We start from the raw sequence: 13,978 nt of genomic DNA, 5'->3' as shown, positions 1-13,978 counted from the left end.
CCCATTGATTAGATCTTTGAAAATAGAATAATAAACATAGATGGTGAAGTCCTGGCCCTGCTGATGTCAACAGAAAATCTCCCACGGACTTCAATGGGGCGAGGATTTCACTCAGGGTATTACATTTTACCTGGCACAATTTAAAACACTAGAAAAAAAACCTACAGTTTTTATACATTGAGATATGTATAAAAGTATAAAATGTTACAGTATATACTGGCAATACAGAGGTGTGTGGTCTAGTGGTATATGCCCAGAACCAGAAGCTAAGAACTCCCATCACAGCTTGGGCATTGTGGTCTTGGGCAAGTTACTTACCCTCTCTACCTCCATTTCCTCATTTCGGAAACAGGGATAACACTCATTTATCTCCCAGGTGAACTGTAAGGGTTAATGTTTATGAACCATTCTGAAGATGCATTACACTATTTAAATGCTTAGTATTATTAAAAGGAAAGATGCTGCTACCCATAAATGACAAATGGTGAAGTGGAACTACAAGGAAAAAAAGAATGGGATCTTGGTGACCACAGGAACGATGGACAACAGAGGTGCTATAACAATTTATATAGCAGCGGTGCTGAGAGCCGTTGAACCACACTACAAATCCTGTATAGGACGGAAACAACTTCAGCCAGGGGGTGCTGCAGTTTCAGCACCTCTGGCGGACAATGGCTCAAACTAAGACGCTGGGGACAGGTAAGGCAATACCTTGTAACAAATGATTGATCATTTAGTTTTGTGGTATTTCGGTAAGAATAGGGCAACACAGGCTAGCTGACAAGCATTTGGTGCATTTTACTTTTCCAAACAAACATCTGTTTGTTTGGAACCAGGAATAATGGTGTCAAGTTGAAGTGGGGGAGGTTTAGGTTGGATGTTAGAAAAAAAAATTTCACTAGAAGGGTGGTGAAGCACTGGAAGGGGTTACCTAGGGAGATGGTGGAATCTCCTTCCTTAAAGGTTTTTAAGGTCAGGCTTGACAAAGCCCTGGCTGGGATGATTTAGTTGGGAATTGGTTCTGCTTTGACCAGGGGGTTGGACTAGATGACCTCCTGAGGTCCCTTCCAACCCTGATATTCTATGTTCTTGGAAGCACAGAGAATGGAACTAGTTTTTTGTTTTTTTATTTATTCTGGATCATTTCCCCATTTCAAACAGTCAACTCAAGCAGCTGATTACACTAAAATAATGGCTTTTGTTCATATTTTGATTCTTTGAAAGGTGGATGCCAAGTATTAATCTGGCATAGAAATTAAGTGTCTTTATCCTAGTCAAAGCATGCAGATTGCTCATCCACACACATACCTGCTGCACACACAAGTGGCTATTGAGTGGACTACATTAATAGGGGGTTGTGTCCCCACCCTCACCCCCCATTTATTATTTGCAAAACTCGTGATCATCAGGAATAGAACATCCAGAAATCAATCCTGTTCTGTAATGACTCATAGAATCTTCTGTCACCCAGCCATAGTAAGTAAAAACTGGGGCCTAAAGGAGTCTACAATGTCCCTTAATCAAGATGAATTTTTTTGGTATTCGGATAGATATATTATATAATGCTAGAGCCATTCTAATGCAATTCATTATGAATTAATGTCAATGTATACAGTATTACCAGAAATGAAGTGGTTTCTCCTTCATAATAGACTTTATGAGCATTCTACTTCCACCCCTTACCCCCATAGAGCAGACCTAACCTCTTAGTATGCAACCATTTATTTTGGCAATTAATAGTGTAATGTATGAGGTAATGCCTTTTTTCAAATGGCAAGGAGAATAATGTAAATTTTGATTAATTTTGCCCAGAGCGAGTAAGAGCTTGAAGAAAAGTCACAAATGGTTTTATAACTCTGAATTTCCCAGTCTTGGATTTCTGCCTGTAAGCATGTTTTTTCTCCAAAAAAAACTGAGTACAATAAGCAGGCCTACAGTTTTATTATGCCTTTGAAGTTTTAGTTTATGGTAAGCCTGGAATTTTAAACGAAGGTGAAAGTTTCTTCAATATAAAAACCCCACCCATCAACATTTCTTTTTTTTTTTTGGATACAAACCCTATCTTTTAAATTCACTGGATGAAAACAAATTTCAAGTTGCTTATCCAAGAAGAGGAGAAAGTGATTCCCTGAAAATAATCTACAAGATTTTGTAAAACTCCGCATTTCAATAATGAATTCGCTAGTCAGATTAAGAGATAATACAGAGGGTACTGACAGATTCCAATTGACAACTCTGAATTAAAGGGTACATTTTCTTCCACTGTGTCATTTAATTCTGATTCTGTGGGATATAGAATTTCAGTGCTTCTTGAAGACAGGCCATCTAGCGATGACTTTGTGGAAAGGAATATGTTTGGTTTAGCAGTTAGGGGAATTTAGACTCAAATACAGTTTGTTTTTAATTCAGCTGAATCACCAAAACTTGATGAAATGCCATAAGGCTGTTTAAAAGAAAGCAGATCTTTCACAAAGAGCGAGCTGACGTCACCCTCCCAGCTGCCAAACCATCAACAATTTGGAAAGCTATTTTTTAAAGGGATGAAGCAAAATTTAAAAATAATGTGTAGGATAGATTTTCTGCAATTTCCTTTCAAGACACAAATGCTGTTAATTTAAAGAACCTTTAAAGGTATTTTCTGCATCTTATTTGGTCTCTCAATAACATTTATATTACAGAGGAATGTGTACTATTTAAATTCAATATAATATTGCTTCTGCTGTTTGCAATTTTGTTGCGTTATTTAAAAAAATCTCAAGTGAATTTTCAAATGGAACTGTTCTAACTGAAAAAAAGATGTGGAAGGACTAGACATTTTGTTTTAATCTTCTGCTTTTATGTGCTTGTGAAGGACATGGGACTGCTCTGTACTAATTTATGAATACAGTATTGTGACCTAATTATTGGAATGTTTATTGTAGGACTACACAGGGTTAAATCAACAGGGCTGTAGGGAAACAAACAGGAAAATGAAACAATGGCTCGGGATAAGACACCGTTCACAAACACTTGGGGATTGTTACCAAGAAAACTGGCCTGGAGCATGCTGGCTTGACTTCCCAGTGGAGCTCAATGAACTGGTTTGGGCAGCAGGATGCAAGCCTAGGGGAAACTGAGACAAAGGGTCTGCAGCTGGATAAAAGTGATTCGCTCTCAAGGAAAGGCAGGTCAGTTATTTAGGAGAGACAGTAAAGGGAGGCCTGCCTACAGTCTCTGACAAATGATGGCAAGCCTCTAGGTAAGATAGTCTGTATGCAAGCCTATGTATTGTTTTAAAATATTTTTCTCTTATGTTATGCTTTATTCCTACAGTTAACCCTCTTAAATCAAGGTATTGTTTAATGTTTTCTTGTCACTGTGTTTACCACTGGTTATAAGCTCCCCAAGGGAAGAACAGCAGGTGCTGAACCTGTTTGGACCTGCTGGAGTAACCACAGTGGATCCATGGCATACTGTAACCCAAAGACCAGTCTGCATGTGGGAAAATCTCAGGATTTCACTCCAGGAGAGGTAAAGGCATAAGGCCTATCACCTGTGGGGGGTGCACTCAGAGAGACCAGACAAGAGGAGGCCCTGTAATCGTGACAGTAGTCAATATTTTGAATCTTTAACCTAGTTTTCTGTTGAACTACTTTGCTGTAAGCAATTGAGTGACAACTATATCAGTAATGTCTGGTGTGTGCATTTCTACTAGAAAAAACTACTATGCTGGTGTAAAAAAAATTGGAGACAAGAGGGCAAAGCTCAGAGACAGTTTTTCTATTTCAGCCAAAAGTCACAAAATGCAGAATCAGAAACATGCACAATAGGAGAACCTCATGAGCTGCATTTTCAGAGATATGCAATATCTGTTTTTGTGTGCATAGAGAGCTATATACCCCACGATCTATTAAAGAAAAAAAACATATACTAAAAGAATTAATACATTACATGCTTTAACACCCAAAAAATCAGGAAATACCAACAAACACTCGCACCAGCCCTCCCAATTCTCGTTGAACTCCTGGAAAGTACTGAGGCCAATAAGAAGACATACTTAATCAATATGTATTTTAAACATCCTGTACAAGCATTTTCTATTCTTCAGTGATTACATGTTTTATTAACATTTTTTTTGGCTTCATGCCGCCTCTTTTCCTGGTTAACAATCATAACTGTGGAAGACACGTTGATCATGAGATCTATAGTTTCTGCTGGCTGGAAAAAAAGCCAGCCAATTCAACTGTTAAGTACAGATTCTGCTGCCAGAACCCCCAAAATATGTAGTTTATTCCATATTTTGTACATTCACAGTGTAGAACAGAAGACAAAAATCTGTCCCTCAACTTCCTCTCCTTAGCTTTTCTATTTCAATGTCTATACCTTGGGAGCATGGTAAGAAGAATGGATCAGGAAGATGATTTTAGCAGCAGTATTTTGAATGGACCTAGAGAGGAGCAACATAAATTTCAGGAAGGCCAAACATAAGGTGCCACAGTAATAAGGAAAGGGATGAAGTGGCTAGAAAGGAAAGGAATCTCAGAAGCGTTGTCTCAGCGAAGGCAAGTTCTGAACACAGCATGGATGTACAGTGTGTAGAGAAAGAAAAGGAAATCAAGAATGACACCCCGTTTATGGTCTAGGATGGTCATGTAGTTCAAACTAAATGGAAGGATAAACAAAAATAGATCTTTGACTAGGGTTTTTTATTTCAAATGTGGTATTGGAATGCATCAGGCAAGGTATTTCCAGTAGAGATAAGGAGGTGTTAGTACCGTTATACAAGGCACTGGTGAGACCTCATCTGGAATACTGTGTGCAGTTCTGGTCTCCCATGTTTAAGAAAGATGAATTCAAACTGGAACAGGTAAAGAGAAGGGCTAATAGGATGATCAGAGGAATGGAAAACCTGTCTTATGAAAGGAGATTCAAAGAGCTTGGCTTGTTTAGCCTAACCAAAAGAAAGCTGAGGGGAGGTATGGTTGCTCTCTATAAATATATCAGAGGGATAAACACCACGGAGGGAGAGGAATTATTTAAGCTCAGTACCAATGTAGACACAAGAACAAATGGATATAAACTGGCTGTCAGGAAGTTTAGACTTGAAATTAGACAAAGGTTTCTAACCATCAGAGGAGTGAAGTTCTGGAACAGTCTTCCAAGGGGAGCAGTGGGGGCAAAAGACATATCTGGTTTCAAGACTAAGCTTAACAAGTTTATGGAAGGGATACGAGATGATGGGATAGCCTAATTTTGGCAATTAATTGATCTTCAACTATTAGTGGTAGATATGCCCAATAGCCTGTGATGGGATGTTAGATGGGGTGGGATCATAGAATCATAGAATATCATTCTATGATTCTATGATCCTCTGAGTTACTACACAGACTTCTTTGCTGGGTGTCTGGCTGGTGAGTCTTGCCCACATGTTCAGGGTTTAGCTGATCGCCATATTTGGGGTCGGGAAGGAATTTTCCTCCAGGGCAGATTGGCAGAGACCCTGGGGGGTTTCGCCTTCCTCTGCAGTGTGGGGCACGGGTCACTTGCTGGAGGATTCTCTGCACCTTGAAGTCTTTAAACCATGATTTGAGGACTTCAGTAGCTCAGACATAGGTTAGAGGTTTGTTACAGGAGTGGGTGGGTGAGATTCTGTGGCCTGTGTTGTGCAGGAGGTCAGACTAGACAATTATAATGATCTCTTCTGACCTTAAAGTCTATGATTCTATGTAGTCAACAGGGTTGGGGAAAGGAGAGAAGATAAAAAGGTCAGCTTTTGCCATGGTAAGTTTAGGTTTATTCTAAGGGTATGTCTTCACTACCCACCAGATCGGGGGGGGAGCGATTGGTCCAGTGGGGATCGATTTATCGCATCTAGTCTAGACGTGATAAATCGATCCCTGAATGCTTTCCCGTCAACTCCTGTACTCCAGCGCTGGGAGAGGTACAGGCAGAGTCGATGGGGGAGTGGCAGCAGTCGACTCACCGCAGTGAAGACACCACAGTAAGTCGATCTAAGTATGTTGACTTCAGCTACATTATTCACGTAGCTGAAGTTGCGTAACTTAGATTGATTCCCCCCCCACCCCAAAAGTGTAGACCACGGCTTAGTCTTGTGCACCGCCATCCTTTACTGACATTATGTATTCAAAACATAGCTGTCAAAATCAGTGTTCTGGCCTATCCTTCCAACCATGTCACCCCTTTTTGGAAAATGAAAAAGAAAGGAAACTTAAGGAGAGATGTACACATCTCAGTCTAAATATATTTATGTTTATTAACACAGACTTATAAAAACTCAATATATATAATTTTATGACATTACGGGAGACTGTTACTACATTATCACTGTCAAAACTAGAACCACTAAGCAGATAATGAACTTGTCTTGCAAAGCACACGGCTCCTTCAATTTGCAATTAAGTTAAGGGAAGTTGTGGGCGTTCAGTACCATGTAAAAAATTAAACCAAATATGACTAGGCCCAATCCTTGTCACCAAGGCTGCTTAAGGCTGTAATATAAATTAATATGCCCTGTTGTATCAGACAAAAATGTTTCTCATGCATTAGCTGAAGAAATGATGATCTGAAGCAGAAAGGTTTTGACACCTATAAGGCACCTGAGAAAACACTTATAATACTTACCAATACTGATAAGATCTAGCAGCTGTATAGCTACTTACTCTAAACAACCCTTTTGAGAATTAAAATTTAAGTTAGGGAAAAAGCTGAAGGGTTACATACAGTATTTAAGGCTTAGTCCTGTCTTTTCCTGTACATACGTGCAATTGGTGCTGGATGGCAAAATGGGTGCTGTAATCTGACTTGCGAAGGTGATGGGCATTGAGGGGAAAAAAAATAGAGAAGCCACAGATAGTAAATAAGGGCATCTGGGTAAGTATTTATGTGTTGAGATTTCTTTTTAATGTGCCTGAAGCACAAGACATACAAAATTTCAAATTGGCTCAATAGCCATTTTAATGATCATTCACGTCTCACCAACCAATACAATAGCTCCCCTTAATTTACCACCACAGAGAGATCCTGAATAAATACGACAGGCCTTGCAATTAGCATTAAACCTCAGCCGTCCCAGGCACTGTCGAACCAATGTGGAGAGTGAGTTCCTGAGCCTAGGACTCTACACTGAAAGCTTCTTGCCTCCAGATTTATATCTGGAATCTGTTAGGTTGGGCACCTCAGCTGAGTTCAACCACTGCAGTACCACACAAGGAGAGAGATACTCTCTAAAGTATGCCTCTGTAACAACATACCAGGGCACAACAACCTACAAGGACTGCCTGCAGGGCTGTAACAGCCTACAGAGCATTCCATAGAGGGAAACTGGCATGGCCAAACCTTAATCCGACCAGTATGTATGCTATCATCACAGCAGGGAGCAGTGACCAGCCAAGATGAGATCATGTGCTCCTGCTTAGAGGAGAAGCAGCACAGAGCCAGATGTACATTGTAGCAGTCTATCCTCAGCCATTCCCATCCACCTACTACAGGATGACTTGTGCCAGGCTCACAGGTTACATGCCACTGTCTCCACTGCACTGGCTTTCTTCAGTCAGTGTTTAGCTCTTAAATGTATTACTATATATCTTAATTTAACACAAAAACTTCAAAATCTCTGGAAGAGTCATTTTCCAATGAAAATCTCCATGAGCAATCCCCATTTTAAAGAGCTCCTTGTCCTTACCAAATACTGAATTATAAAAGAGAAAGCATTTAGAGAGCAGCATGACTTGCTAACAATGGCTCCAACTCATGTTAATATGGCACAAAAGCAGCCACAAGGCTTGGAACGTCAGCCTATACAAACTAAAGTTTTCCCCTTGCAAGGTCAATAATACAATCTTCTTATAGATAGAAGAACACAGGACATGCGGATGTTAGGAGACAACTCCTAATCTTGAGTGCAGGAGGCACTTTGGTCCTACTGTGCACCTGAGGCACATGGTTTTCTCTCAACAACCCCACAGCCTGCAGTACATTAGTCTTTGCATAGAAGTGCTTCAGAACACTGGGAAATGAAGAGCACAGTCCGGCAATGATTTAGGGTGTAGTTAACAGTACACTAAAGTTGCGATTATTGCAACTCCATTTTAAGGCAGTGACTTATTTGCAAGTGGAAGGCATCCTAAGTATCTCCTTTCTTCACCTACAAAAGGGTAAACTTTTTTTAAGGGAAAAAAAGCACGCATTGGACAGTTATCAAACTATGTGTCTATATAATATGACTAGCAACGAATCGCATACTCACATGGAGAAGTGTCCACAAACATAGGATCTATGTTATGAAGCAGCTCCTTTCTCGGAGAAGGGCTTCCTTCACTAGAACAGAGTTCATTGGGAAACATTAATTTCCTTCTAGAGCCCACTACAAATCTGCATGTGCTATTTTAATACTTCCTTTTGTTATATGTATAGGAAACAATTGTGTCCATTAACTATTATGAACTTTTAATTTGAAGATCACCTATTGATCCAGTAGCTATAATATTTTAGCCCAATCCTACAACTCCACACCCAGGTGAGCAGTCCCAATGAAGTCAGTGGGGGCTACTCATGTGCATAAGGGAGGCAGGATTGGACCTCTACATATTAAGCAAACGTTACACTGAAAAACACCAACGTTCCTTAAAAGGTCCACGGTCTATAAAAAGCATCATGCAAGCCAGTTAGAAGTCATTTGTTTTCATGATGGAAATTAAAATAAAAACATTCATTATACTACAAAAATTTTAATGATATAATAGTGAACTTCAAAGAGAACCATTCAGATAATATCTAGATTTTATTTTATTTTAAGCAACAGCATATAAGACAAGTAAAAATCTCTGACCTGAAACATTTATCCTCTAGAATACAAGACACAAGTAAGATAACACTCAGTGGAAATCTTAAAGGAAGATGTTAAAACCATATAAAATTTTATTTTGGGAGGAAATATTTTATAATTCAATATCAATAATACCTAATTATAGAATTAATATTTCCCCTCTTGATATCATCTTTGGAAGCCAAACATTCTGAGTAACAGTGAAATTATAAATTACTGGTGGGACTGATTCAGAAAGTAAAGGGTATTTATTTGTATTACTTAAATCACACAGCACTTTTCAGCTAATATACAACCAGAGTCCAATGCCAAAAATTCAGTGTGAAAAAACTGCCATATGGGAAAGTTTCCCCCACAATGCATTAAAAATGTTAGAGTTTTTAATTTCTCGTTAGCATCACAAGCTGCATGCCAGACTGAGCCTTATGTAACAGGTTTGCATTTTAGGTCCTTCATTTGATTCTGAACTGATTCTGGATGCTCAGGTTGCAGCTGTGGCTAACAGTGCTTTTCTCCATCTGTTCCTGGCAAGAAGAGAGAGACCTCTCCTTTCAGGTGCAGCCCTCATTACACTTATCCACACCTTTCTCACCTTGAAACTGGATTCGTTTGAATATGCGCTACATACGGACACAATTTGAAGACTATCCAGAAACTGTAATTAGGCCAGACTGCAGCTCTTAAATGCCCACTTGTTAAATGATGTGTTAAACAGAGTGAGAGCCTCTTAAACCAGTGCTCTGTAATACGTACCAGCTGCCAGTAAATTTATGGGGTGGAGCTTAAGGTGTTGGGATTTACCTATAAAGCTCTGAGTGGTTTAGGATCTTATTGTCTGTGAGTCTGCCTTCCTTCCTGTGCAATAGCTCCACTGCTATAATGAATAACAGTGCTTGAGCTAGATAGCCCCTGGCTTAAAAGGCAGGCAACTGCTTACAGGCCATTTTCTACAAAGGGTTCCACTCACCACCTTTTGGCCCAACAAAGCTTAAAATTGTTATTCTTCCAGCCACCCTACTAAGCCCATCTGTTTTACCTTTTGGCCATTTGGGAAGGGGGTGGGTTGATAGATTCTAGAGATGAAAGTCCAGAGGGGATCATTCAGTCTGACCTCCTGATGACACACTGTATAATTTTGGTGGCTCTTTTGTACTCCCTCCCATTTTTCAACATCCTTTTTAATATGTGGACACCAGAACTGTACGAAGTATTCCAGTCTCATTCTCAGCACTGCTATATGCAGAGGTAATATCACCTCCCTACTCCGACTCACTACTCCCCATTTATACATCAGTGGATTGCATTAGCCCTTTATTCCATAGCATCACACTGAGAACTTTTCTTGAACTGACTATCCACAATGACGCCTAAATTAATTTTCATAGTCATTATTCTCCAGGATATAGTCCCCATGTTGTAAATATGGCATGCATTTCTTCTTCCTTGATGTATAAAACTTTTCATTTAGCTGTATTAAAAACACGTTTTGTTTGACGGGGCACAGGTTACCAAGCAATCCAGATTGCGTTGTATGACTGCCCTGTCTTCATTATTAACTACGATTCTATTAACCTTTGTATCATGTGCAAATTTTAGTAGCAGTGACTTTAAATTTACTTTCAGATAGTTGATGAAAATGTTTAATAGTGTTGGGGCTAGAACCAATCCTTGCCAAACCCCACAAGAAACACCATAGTTCCATGATGATTCCCCATTGACAACTGCTTATTTGAGATCTGTCAGTTAACTAGTTCTTAATCCATTTAACCTATGCTCTATTGTTTTGCATAGTGCTAATTTTTAAAATTAGAATATTTTGTAGTCCTAAATCAACTGCCTTACAAAAATCTAATTATATTACATCTACCTTTATCAGCCAAATGAATAATCTCGTCAAAGAATGAAAGCAGGTTTGTTTGACAAGACCTATTTTTCATAAAATCATGCTAATTGGAATGAATATATTCCTATCCTTTAATTCTTTATTAATTGAATTCAGTGTCAGCTTTTCCATGATTTTGCCCAGGACTGATGTCAGGCTAACAGGCCTGTAGTTACAGGATCATCCTGTTTATCCTTTTTAAAATATTAGCACAACATTTGTATACTTCCCATTTTCTGGAATTTCCCTGGTATTCAAGGGATATCAAAAATTAACATCAGTATGTCAGAGATCTCCTAAGACAATTATTTTAGGACTCTTTGGGGCAAGTTATCATGGCCTGTTGATTTAAAAATTTTTATCCCTAGTAGATGTCTGACATGCTCCTAAGTTACTAATGGACTACTAGAAGATACTTCTTCATACCCATATGATACATCATCCTGGTACTTCCCAAATACAGAAGTATTTATTGAACACTTCTGCCCTTTCTGTATCATTATCAATTTTACCATCTCGATCTAGAAATTAACCTATACCATTGCTTGGATTTCTTTTTTTTCTAATATACTTCAACTCATTATTCTTAACCAGGCCAGCCACGGATTTTTCCTGATGTCCTTAGCTTCTCTTTATCAGTTTTCTACACTTCATAACTTTTGATTCATATCGATTGCTACCTATTTTCCCCTTTTCCCAATTGTTATATATTGCTTTTTTAATATCTAATTGATGCCCTCACTTTGCCACTGAACCAAGATGAGTTTTTAGCCATTTTCTTTAGCATCCTTCTTGACTGTGGAATTGTGGCTATTAGAACATCTAATAAATTATTCTTAAAGAACTCCCAATTTTCATTCATATTTTTCTATCTAATTTTTTTCTCCCACTGAATTTTGCTCATAATTTTCCTTAGTTTTGGGAAATTAGCCTTTTTGAAGCACTACAACTACATATTACTAGTTGGGACAGTTCTCTGTCCCCACTGAATATAATCAAATCATGATCACTTGTCTGTAGGCAACCACCAACTTCCAGTTCAGCCTTTATCAGTCACAATAAGGTGCTAAAATAGACTTACCCTCATGTTGGTTGCAATACCTTTTGTGTTAGGTAATTATCTGTAACTTTTAGAAACTGATGGTGTTTTACTACTGGCTGCATAAATCTTCCAGAATATGTTTCCCAAACTGAAGATCCCCAGCACAACACAGATCCCCTCCCCCACCTCCCACATTACAGACAAGTGTTTAAGGAGTGACTCCTGTTCTCTAGTTTGATTTGGTGGTCTGTATCAGACCCCCATCAGCGAAGCCTCTTGGGCTTTATTAGTTAGCACATGTATCCAGGTGCATTTAAAACCCTGTGCTTCTGATTTATCATAACTAAAACAAGTAAGGGTGTCTTTAATGTGGATTGCCTCCTCCCCACCTCTTTAACCAACTCTACCCTTCCTCAACAGATTATAATCAGAGACTTTAAACACTCCAATCATGCGAATCATCCCACCAGGTTAGATTCAAGGTAGTTGGGATTGGAATTATTAATGCTCCTGTGGTGGGCCAGTTTCATGGTCTGTTGTGTGTTATTCAGTGGCTTTTAATTTTGTATATTTAATGCAAAAAACCTAAGATTTCATTAGACAGACTGATGAATGGAAGGCATTGAAGGTCAGAATCAAGCCTAGAACAGCCTGAAATCTCTTTCATACTGTTTCTTCTGCACAACTGGGGGAGGCGTGCAGCTTAGGGTAGAAGACTGGAAGGTGTATACTTTGGTTGAGGTGGAAGGAGGAAGCCACTTTGGGCAGGAACTTGGGGTGAAGACGTAAGCACAAAGACACAGTCTCCAAGATGGTAAATGGTGGATCTGCCATCATGGCTGCCAGTTCACTTACACACCGTGTGGAGGTGATGCCCACCAAAAAGATCACCCTTCATGGAAGGATGGGCAAAGGAGCAGGTGGCAAGGGGGCTGAAGGATGGCTTGGTGAGTGCCGAGAGGACCAGATTCAGATCCCAAGAGGGGGTAAGCCTCCGTACAGAGAGAAAGGCACTGAGAAGGCTGTGGAGGAAGCAGGAGGTCTTTGGATGGGTGAAGATGGAGAAACCATCCACAGGAGGAAGAAAGGCACTGAGCGCCAGGTGGATGCAGATGGAGGAGTGGGCAAGGCCCGATTGGCAGAGATGACGGAGGTAGTCTAGAAGGACAGGAATGGAGATGGAGTTTGGAGAGATGTGATGGTGGTGCGCCACCATAGTAAAGCAGCGCCACTTAGCTTGATAACAGTGGATTGGAGTCTGCTATGAGTGATCATGTCTTGGATAGGGGTGGAACAAGCCTGGTCTACACACGAGCCCCATCCAAATACCAGGCCATGAGATGGAGAGGGCTCAGGTTAGGGTTCTGCAGCCAGCCACACACCTGCGTTAGGAGGTCCGGGAGGGCCAGAAGAGGAATCGGGGGGTGAGCGGAGAGGTGGAGAAGGTTGGTGTACCAATACTGGCAAGGCCAGAAGGTAGCTACAAGGATAAGCATCACTCGGTCCTTCCACACTCTGCGCAGGATCTGGGGAAGGAGGGGAATGGGTGGGAAGGCATAGTGGATATCCAAGGTCCAGGGAATGAGAATGGTATCGCCCTGTGACCCTGAGCCCAGGGCTCCCCAGGAGCAGAAGAGAGGAAGCTTGCAGTTCTCTGACGTCATGAAGACGTCCCAGTGAGGCGTGCCCCACCAATGAAAGATGGACCGGAGAGTGGGGTTGTGGAGTTCCCACTCATGGTTGGCGTGGAAGGACTGGCTGAGCCGGTCCAGCAGGAAGTTGCTGCTGCCCAGGAGTTGTACAGTGTGCAGGGTGATTGCGTTAAAAGTTATACAGTGTTGGAAGCCCCAAAACCAAAAAGGTGGATGGCCTCTGTGAAGCGGGAAGGAGACCTAGCCCCGCCCTGTCTGTTGATATACATAATTGCCGTCATGTTGTCGGACAGCAGTTGAACATGGTGGGAATGGAGGAAGGGCAGGAAGGCCTGGCAGGACAGTCAATTGCTCATAGTTCCAGGATGTTGATGTGCATCCACACAACCACTGGTGACCAAAGATCCTGGGCCGTGTGGCCGTCGAGGTTGGCGCCCCAGCCCACGAGTGAGGCATCCATGGTGAGAGTGGTGCTGGGCATGGGGGACATGAATGGAATGCCTGGTAGAACCACGGATGGGATTCACCACCAGGTGAGGGAAGCCAAAACAGTGGGAAGGATGATGACCTGCTTGTTC

At 40.7% G+C, this 13,978-nt stretch overlaps 1 protein-coding gene across 2 annotated transcripts in view; it reads right to left on the bottom strand.

Moving 5' to 3' along the window:
• The window catches only part of ARSB (arylsulfatase B), a 99,698-nt gene that overhangs the window by 22,354 nt on the left and 63,366 nt on the right, over nucleotides 1–13,978 (bottom strand). For both annotated transcript variants that reach the window (XM_084628363.1, XM_084628364.1), the window contains exon 6: nucleotides 8,246–8,316. In XM_084628363.1, coding sequence (XP_084484489.1) covers nucleotides 8,246–8,316 — 71 coding nt within the window. The remainder of the gene's footprint in view (nucleotides 1–8,245; nucleotides 8,317–13,978) is intronic.

This window comes from Lepidochelys olivacea, assembly GCF_965140295.1.
Source record: "Lepidochelys olivacea isolate rLepOli2 genome assembly, chromosome: 5".
NCBI lineage: Eukaryota > Metazoa > Chordata > Testudines > Cheloniidae > Lepidochelys > Lepidochelys olivacea.
This window is presented reverse-complemented; position numbering and strand designations above follow the sequence as displayed.